The sequence below is a fragment of the Glycine soja genome, chromosome 18, assembly GCF_004193775.1.
Source record: "Glycine soja cultivar W05 chromosome 18, ASM419377v2, whole genome shotgun sequence".
NCBI classification, from domain to species: Eukaryota; Viridiplantae; Streptophyta; class Magnoliopsida; order Fabales; family Fabaceae; genus Glycine; species Glycine soja.
The window spans coordinates 37,701,008-37,711,026 of NC_041019.1; the positions used below are offsets into that span (position 1 = coordinate 37,701,008).

A 10,019-nucleotide genomic window follows, 5' to 3' on the forward strand; every position below is an offset into this window, starting at 1 on the left:
TTTCATTCCAAATCGAATTATATAAATAAATAAATGTTTAATTATCTATCCCTACAATTAATAAGTTTTTTAGTCTCTAACATTTACATTTTAATTTCTAAATTGTATCTGTCGTTAAAAACTAACAAAGTTAAATAATTTTAATAACAATTTTTTTTTAAATTAAAATATAAACTTCAAAAATTAAAAAATTTACTTATTAAATTTCAAATTTCAGGAACTAAAATATTTAATTATTAATAACTGGAACTAAAAAAATAAATTATAAAATTATAAAAACTAAATAAATAATTAAATCATAAATAAAAAATCCAAATGAAACAAATACTAGTTTAAATAGAGTAATGACTGGAGTGGGTCCGAGTGAGTAAAAGCACGCTCGCCGTATCTCGTGTTGTCGTGTTAGTGTGGACCCTTATTGTCCCTCCTCCCCACCTTCCCTTCTTGGATTATGTGGTTAGATATCTTTCAAGTTTAAGTAAATAAATAAATCATAAATAACACACTCTACGGAAATAATAATAATTAGTTGAAAAATAGACACTCAGTTTCTTGTGTCTTAACTGTCTTTTTTTTATTTTAATTTTTTTAGTTAAATATTTTTATTTTTTAGTTAAATATAATTGTAAGAATTATCATATTAAAAAATTTATTAGACAGTAACTACTTGTAATTATAAATAATTTTTAAAAATAGTTAAAAAATAAATTAAAAATAATAAATATATATAACAAATGAGATAATTTTTATTAATAGTTATTTAATAAATAATCATAGTATAATAATAACCAAACCAAGAAAATGGAAAACAAGACAGCATGACAAAAGAGCACTAACTAGAGAACATATACATACACACACATGTAGTGAGAGAGAGAGGGGGTGGTTTTTGGTTTCTCTTTGGTTCCTTTCTGATATGCCATATTTGCATCTCATGCACCAATTCCTCTGTAACCGTTATTATTTTTGTGAAGGGGTTGGAGAGAAAAAAGGACACTGATCAGTGACTACTGTTTGGTTGCTACTACTGAAAATGGACTACAGCAATGACAACAAGTATGTGTGTGTCTCTGCCCTTTTCTTTATCTCAGTCTTTTTCTTTTTAAAGGTCTGTCTCTTGGGAAAAGAACACTCTGGGAACTGCATTTGGTTTCAAACATGTACTTTCTGAGTTTCATGCTCTTTAATTTTTGTTCTGTGGTTTTATTTGGGAGATGAAGTAGGTTCCCATGAAATTCTTGTGATTTTGCTTGGAATATTAGTGTTTTTTTTAGTTATTTGGTTCATTCATGTTTGGTGGCTGTTGACCGTCGTTTTGCTGTTGTTTTTTGCTTTTTTTTTTTTCCTGTGAACTCTGGTCGGGTTAGTAATTTTCTGTTCTTGGTTTTTGGTTTCTCTTGAGATGGTCGATTCATGTTACAATTTGTGGGTAGAGGAAGGATGACGACGACGATGATGGTGTTAAGTCATCATTTTCCCCCTTTTTCCTCTCTTTTTTTTTTGTGTTTTTGGCCCTTTTCTTTTCTTTGCTTTTTTCTGCAGTAATTGATGGTTTGTTTCTTTTTATTTATGTTGTGGTTTGGTTAGTAATAGTACTGCAATTTATTTGTGTGGTTGGTTTGGTCAAACTTCTATGTACTTTTGGTTGGTTTGTCTGTTGTTCAAATCATGATCTCTACAATCTATCCTTTGTGATTCTTCCAAATTGGTTTTATGATTGTCTCCTTTTGTGTTTTCTTGCACTTTTTTTCAATGTTGCATGACAAGCATTTTCTTTTTTTTTTCATGTTGAATGTTGCTAGGGAGCCATGGGATTGGCATAGGGAGGATTATTGTCTCCAAAGGAGTTTCGATTATGGTAAGTCTGACTTGTGGTTTTCAGTTTAATTTGTCTAAATAGTTGATGCCTGAGAAGGTTTTTCTTGATTGAGCAGAAAATTCACAAGGGCTATGGAATGGAGTTCCTCAAAATGAAGATCTTTCCAATGTGTTCAATGATGAAACAACCCCAGTGAAAGCTTGTGGGGACTTTGCATACAATGTCAATAATAGTGGTAAGACACTTGTATCTGACAGGCAGTTTGACATTGTCTAACAATCACTATGTACAACTGGAATATATTGTTCTTTTAAATTTTTATAATTGAGGATGGATGAGCTTGACATAACAATGGTAAGGTTATTGCCTTGTGATTTGGAGCTCACAATTTCAAATCATTGAAACAATCTCTCTGCTTGTAGGGATATATCTGTGTACATCTATCTACCCTCCCCAGGTTCCACTAGGTTGGAGCCTCATGCATTGGGTCACCGTTAATTTCTATTATTATTGTTATTCCTGCATCCTTCTTTTATATGCAATGCTATCCTTAATTCAAATAAGGTGGATTTCAGAGTTACAAAAGGAATCAGACAAATGTTTGAAGAGTTCTGACCAAATTAAGAGAAGGCGGATGCTACAATTCAATACTCAAGATGGGGGTCATTTCCTCTCCAATGAACATATGTCTTCAGCATATTTGAAAGTAAGGGTCAGTCCTTGTATGTAGCTTTTACCTTGAGTTATTTTTCACACCCATATTAGCATAATGGGTCAAGCCACATGAAAAAAAATCAAAGCACAAATACTTTAATTTGTGCAAATATGTTATTTTTTTAAAAGTATATTCCATGTTATATTGACATGATATTGTTGTCTAAAGAAGGAATATATGACGTGTTGAGGTAACTAAATTTTGTGCTACTTTTCCTTGTTCTTGATTCAAGATTTCTCTTTTCTGATATTAGATTTCATAGTTATGCTTTGTGAGATGATTAGTTCAGCCATATTGGTTTGTGTTACCACATTGTATTGGTCCATCTGTGAAGTAGAACTTATTCAAGTTTCTCCCTGCAAGTTTACAGTAGCCATTTGATGATGGCTTACTATAATAGAACCCTGTTTTAACTTAAACTTTTCTGATGATTGTTTAAGTTTGATAATGAGGTATTTGGTTCATAACTTCATATATTTGGGTATCTTCTAGTTATTATCTAGTGATATGTCCTCTCTTTTGTTGTGGGTCTCCGGTGTTTTGGGTTGATCAACAATCTTGTTTCTTTTGTTATGCCTTCAAGACTTAATGATTTGCAATGCGCATAGTCAGCATAGACACTACCACTTAAGGATATTGCTCACGTGTATCCACTATCCAGTAGTACTTTATTGGTCTCGATGATATATTGTTTGAGTTAATAATTGTACTAGACTTTTTGTTTTGCCAGATTGTATGACTGTTACATTATGTATATAGGGGAAGGAGGAGTCAAATGAGGATGTTTTCCCTGAATTATCACATTGGGTTTCTGGGGCATCAGGTTTACCTTTTGCCATATTCTGCTATGATTTTTTTTTCCTTTTCTTTTTAGATATGGCTTTTGGTCTTTAACCGATCATAATGAAATATGCATTAGGAAGTGCATCTGCTTCCAATTATGAGGACCTTGAGTCAGCTGAAGGGTGGCTAGCAGATTGCTTTAAGGATGCTGAAATGCAATTATGTCCCGATGATTTGTATGCTTCTAAAGACCACCACTAATATATGGCATATATATCTATTTATACAAAACAATCTTATGAATATGATTATGTTATACTCAGGAATTTTTCTGGGGCAGATGCTGTTCAAATTGATGTTGCAGGTATATTACATTGTCTGCCATTCACTTTTGTCTTCCCATTTCTCACTCCTTTTCTCTTTCCTGTACACATTGGCTCTTATTTGGAAAAAATTATATGCTACTGTAGATCTGTGCAACTTCCCACCTGCGTGTGAACAAAATGTGCTTCAGCATCATGTCACCCAAACTCCCAAAAATATTGTCTTCAAAGGTATGTTTTGTTTTTCCTTGATCTTTCTAATCTACAAATATCCTCCAAGTTTCTATGGTACTGGTTCTCGAGTATGATAGGGCTGTATAGCGATGAACTCACAAGATGGGCCTTTAACTGTTGTTAAATGCAAAATAGCTAGGATCTATAGTACATAATAGTTAATTTCAAGAAATGTTTTTACATGAAAACAAATTCTGACTCTATTTTATATGGACAGGAGGAAAATCATTTATAGAAACACCGACAAAGCTAGCTGCTTCTGTGGCCTATCCATTTACCTTCATTAAACCCTGTGGTGCCCATGGAGATGTCACTCTGAAGGAAATAAATCAGCGCATTCTGTCTCCACCACCTCCTTTGAAGTCCCAACAAAGTATGGAAGATCCATCAGCTTACCCAAAATCAGCATTTTCTGGGAAGCCTGTAGTTGGAAAAACAAAAATTCACATTGAAGGGGGAAAAGGTAGCATCACCATTATGAGAACCAAAGGCTAAGCCTTAAGTCTTTAGTACTAACTTCTGTCTTGGGTCTGGCCTCATTTTCTGTATGTAAAGCACCTGGTAATTTATAGTAGGTATTGCAATTTTTGTTCTTATTGGCATCTATAAATAACACTACCTTAGTGTTTGTATTCTAGGTGAGGATCTAGATGACTGTGGCTTTTCTCTTGGTAGATGTTCTTGTTTGAGCTAATTCGGCAATGAGAATTTTGATCAGTCCCGATGCTTTGGCTCATAAAAACTAATGTAACTTGCTTTAGAATTTGAATCTATGATATTTGAGAATTAACGTTTTAGTTTAAACATTAATGATATTGATTTAAAAATAAATGATCTTTAGACTGAATGCAAACCAAATGATGACTTTGACATGGATAACTAGGATGTATGATTGATCAAAATTAAATTTTTAAGGACTAAAATGTTTGTAATTTATGAATATATTCATTAGAAAACCTGTGTTCAATTGGTTACAGCAACAGAGGAATTAAGACAGAGATGGTAATATATGGACTCTTTTTAGCTTGCAATTCAAATTTGATAAGTGGTCCTAAAAATTGTATTAAAATGGTAAAAACATGCTTTTAAGAAATGATCTACTGATCTTCACAATTTTCCCCTAAAGGGTATTCCCCAGGTACTCTTTCTTGTAGGCACTTATTTAAAGAGTAGAAGTATATGATGTTAATAACATTATTATTCATGTCATTAGTTTTACAAATAAGGCTAAAAAATATATGAATTTTGTGTTTGTTTTTTTGATATTTTTTTTTACATCGAGTCTCTTATAAAATAATAATTTTATTTTTATTTCTTGATACTTTTTTTTAGTTAATGATAAATTAATAAATTTTATGTTTGTTCACTTATAAATTTTTTTCATTATTAGTTGTAACTACTAAAAATCTTGATTTAGAGTCCTTAGAAGATATAGCAAACTAAGAGTAATTGTGAAGCTAACACGAGTAAAGGATATATGTATGCAAATATGGTATATTATTCAAAATTGATTTCACACAATGAAAAAGGGAAAAAGACATTAACTAAAAGGACAAATTACAAGAAATCTAAAACTCAAATAAGAAACTTAATTTGAACTAAAAGAACAATATATACACCCATATATATGATGATGGACAGAGTTTTTTTTTTTTTAAGGTTAAATTACTTATTTAGTTTCTATAGTTTCATAATTTTTACTTTTTTAGTTCCTATAATTTGAAAGTGATCTTTTTAGTCCCTATAGTTTGATAATTCTTACTTTTTTAGTACCTGTAGTTTTCAAATTATAGAGACTAAAAGAGAATTAAAATGTAAATTATATGAACTAAAAAGATCACTTTTAAACTATAGAAACTAAAAATATAATAACCATAAAACTGGACTAAATGAGTAATTTAACCTTTTTTAAATATTTACCCTGTTATTGATACATAGCAAGGTTATGAAAACCGAACCAAATCAACCAATTGAACCAGTTCGATCATAAACCAGCATATCATCTGGTTTAATATAAGCTTAAAATTGCTCTGCATTTGAACCAAACCTAAACCCTGCCCAAACCAGTAAAAACCGATGGTTCGCCAGGTTTTCACGGTTCGCAAATTCTATGTTGATTAATCACACACGTTACTTTGAACAAGTCACATCAGTGTTGTTTTTCAAGTGCAGTAGCCTTGTCTATTTTATAAGAAGAGAAAGGCTCTTCATTTTTAGGCACCAGCCTGTGGGACTCGATATTCTATACACACCTCACGCATCACACAACCTGATTAGGATGAGCATTGTGTTCTCTCTATGGTGCACTTCGATGTGGACTTGTATTGCACAGCAACACAGTGCTAGTCAACTGGAGTAAACAAACTATTTGCTTTCATGTAGAGGAGGAGAGAACTATAAGCATATTGATTGAGACAAAATAGAAATAAAACTAATCATTTGCATTTTTATTATTCTATTTTTCAATAAAGTCTTTGAACAATAATAAAAATATATGATTTTTTATATCTTAAAGAAATGAAAAGAATATTGTAACAAAATTAAAAAGATAATTTTATAGTAGTTAGTTTTAATATATAAATTTTGAATGCTAATATATGTATAATTTTTAAGATAAAGAATTTCATATTGGTTCAACACATATTTTACATGCATTATTTTTTTAATGTTATTATGAAATGAGTGTTAGGTTTTTTTTTTTTTAAATATTTCTCAACATATTGTATTATTTATTACATATTGAATCAGTGCTTTAACTAGTACTATCAATGGTTCAATGACCGGTCTGATTTTCAAAACCTTGCTACATGATATATTTATTAGTTTTGTTGATGATTAATTTTCATAAAAAATTCACTTTTAATAACTTTTTTCAATCATATTTTTTTATTCACAATGTTAGAGCATGAGCTCACAAGTCCATGATTCATGAAACTCGTTTTAAGGCACATAAGAGTACAATTGGAATGGTTGTCCAATAGTAAGGTTGGGCTTCGATCGGCTTCGGATCCAATTAGCCCAATTAAACAAATCTGAACTTGAGATTTATAGGTCCATTTTCGATCGAGAACAGATTTGGGTTGTGCAGGTTTCATGTAGATCAGATTTTGGACGGGTCAGATATGGTTGAAACGGGTTGGACCCAAAAATGGCCTAGTAAATATTTTTTGGCCAATTTTTTTAAGTACATAAATTATTAATTTTTTTTACATTTATAATGTGTGGACTGTGGAGGCCCGAAAGCACATTATTTTTAATGGTTTGGACCCAAAGACTATATTAAATTCATGTTTTAATTAATTATAAATTTAAACTTAGATTGGTTGTTAATTTAGTGGTGTATGATTATTTAATTGATTAATATGTCTATTAAAAAACTAAATTTGAAATTATTAATTTTTTTATACGTCCATCATAAAACGAAGTTGACTAAATCATTAATTAATATGTGCATCATTATAAAACTAAATTACATAATCATTGTGCAATAAGAACACATTCAAGGGTTCAAGAGTTTGTCACTTTGGCGAACAAAATGATAAATAAATGGATTTGTGTGAAACGCTAATGGTGACAACTCCCAACTCAACTTGGAGTCCAAAACATAACCAAGCTTCCTCGGATAGAACAAAAATAATAATTAATATTCTATATGCATATACAAAAGATACCAAAAAATGCAAAAACAAGTCACATAATATTAATTTCCAAAGAATAGTCAGCCCTTTAACAAATATATTTATATTTTTAAGTTCCCTTTTAATTAATAGACAATCAAGTTCCCCTAAAACGAATCAGAGTTGGTATAAATTTTCAAAAGAAAAGAAACAAAATAGTAATATAGAATGCATAAATATATTTAGCTAAGAGAAGTCGGTTAACTTCTATCATGTGTTTACAAAATAGCTAAGTTTATCCTTTGAATTACCATGATGTTATCACATGTAAAAGGAAGGAAGCATTACCTTGATGTTAAACATCTTCCAAAGCTTCCTCCTTATGCAGCAAGATAATTAATAAAAACGCCATCAATTCATTACATGCTTCTACTATTTGTTGAAAACACACAAGATAAACAAAACATAAAGCAAGGTCCAAAAGAGGTCACCTTAAAATGAAGTATATGGGTCTTTAGCATCAGCTATATGTAGAGAAATAATTCAACAACCAAATTTTAAAATGAAGAATACAATCCTTTTTAAGTAGCTACTTAGAGAGTTCATTGTTTGATCTAATCAATAATCAAGGAAATACATCCCAACAAAGGTAAACTTCCTTGTTCTTGCACAATCTTCATACACCATTAATTAGTAAAGTACCAATGTCATAGAAGTAAAAATATAAACATAAATAAGAAACAAAAAGAGATACCATATATTTTAGATCTTTTTTCTACTTGAAAGTTTCAGTAATAAGCACAAAACAAAATCTTAAGATCATGTGTTTTTCAAAAAAACACAAACTTGCAAATACAAGTAAGAAAATACAACTTAAATCTGTATGTCATTTAAATCTGTATGTCATTAGTGAAAAGTAAAGAAATTAAAGTATATGATGTAGACAACTAACCAAAAAAATACTGTAATTGTCATATCAAACTGATACATCATTTAACAATACATATCAATTCAAATTGAGTCATATCTAACAAATAACTCCAAAAAAGTAAAAAAGTCTTATGATTGTGAAGATGACAATAAAAATCAATTATTATAAAGAATAAAATAATGGACAAAAACATCAAAAATAACAAACACTAAACATATTCTCAATCATCACCAACAAATGATGGTTGGGATTGAGATGAAGCACCACTTCCAAGTCCAATTGTAGATCTAGTAGCACCTCCAAAACTTGTTCCAATTTTCTATTCTATGAGACATTTAAAGGAAAAAAAAACTTAAAAATGGCACCATGGTTATCAAACTCTTGAATTAACGCGCTAACTCTTACGAGTTTACGAGTCTACTTGTCCTCTGCGAGTTGACTCTTGAGTAAACTCTTTTTTTAGTAGACTCTGGGTAAACTCTATAAACTCTAAGTAAACTCAGTAGACTCTCGAGTTTGCCATCGAGTTAACGAGTTAGCAAGTTAAAAAAATTAGACCAAAATGTAAGTCATTTTTTTTAGTTTTTTTTGTCTTTATAGCATTCATCATACCTTCATTTAGTATATTATTCTCAAATACAAAATTCTCACCTTTAATAATATCAAACCTTTGTTCTCTAATAACATTAAACTCTTGATGAAAATGATCTACCACTACTATAACCTCTGCAAGTTATTATCTGGTAGTGATGCATTATTACTAGACTTGGTTATTTAAATATTCTTGACATTAGGATTTACTATTTTGCTTTATTATATTGTTAAAATATTTAATTAGTATGTTATTTATACATATTTTGTTATTATTTTTATATGAAGTAGACTCTTACGAGTCTACGAGTTGAGTCACTAGTCAAGTCTATGGAACTCTCACGAGTCTGCGTAAACTCTTGAGTTTGATAACCTTGAATGACACAAATAGTAGAGAAATTCTAAGGTAAAAAAATATAGTAAATTGATACCTGATAAAAAAATTTCATAGATCTTTAATTCTTCGATCACATTAAGATCTTTTGATTGGTTAAGAGATGGCCTTAACCAATTATGTGCACAAATTAGTGTCTTTGCCATTTTAGTGTTTAGGGAGCTTCTAAAGGTATCTAGCACCCTACCCCAGTCCTGAATGTGCTTTCAAAAGTAACAGTAGAAACTGAGTGCCCAACGTATCTTTGACCATGGTGGGCAAAATAGAAAATCGAGAAGAATTTTGTTCCACCAAATCAAAATATTAAATTTATCATCAGCATCTACAATCTTTTCAGTCAAGTAAGTTTCAAGTTCATTTTGCTTATCAATTGGATCTTGTTCTCTCAAGTACTGCTTAAAAGCATTTTTTTTCTTGCTAAATGTGATTGAATGTTAGCAAGAACAAATTTTTCAACAATTGAAATGCCCTAAGATGGGCCATGAGATTATTGTGCAATTCTATTTTGTTCATCATTTACAGATTTATACCAATAATACAGTTCAAACAAATGAATTTTTACATCAATAATCAAAGATGCACTTCTATACATTTTTTTAAATGACCACTCCA

The 10,019-nt window shown here is 30.4% G+C and overlaps 1 protein-coding gene across 2 annotated transcripts; it reads left to right on the forward strand.

Annotated features, from left to right (window-relative positions):
• The first annotated feature begins 832 nt into the window (after window positions 1–832).
• Window positions 833–4,660, forward strand: LOC114395060 (protein XRI1-like). Of its 2 annotated transcripts, XM_028356749.1 has the most exons (10): window positions 833–1,056; window positions 1,803–1,858; window positions 1,935–2,054; window positions 2,242–2,286; window positions 2,395–2,525; window positions 3,294–3,357; window positions 3,454–3,553; window positions 3,641–3,681; window positions 3,788–3,871; window positions 4,092–4,660. In XM_028356749.1, exons 1-10 carry the CDS (start codon window positions 1,034–1,036, stop codon window positions 4,367–4,369), a joined length of 942 nt encoding a protein of 313 aa, XP_028212550.1. In that variant the 5' UTR covers window positions 833–1,033; the 3' UTR covers window positions 4,370–4,660. The 2 variants fall into 2 exon arrangements, with proteins under 2 accessions (XP_028212550.1, XP_028212551.1); XM_028356750.1 differs by lacking the exon at window positions 2,242–2,286 and having other exon boundaries at window positions 852–1,056; window positions 4,092–4,616.
• Window positions 4,661–10,019: the final 5,359 nt, after the last annotated feature.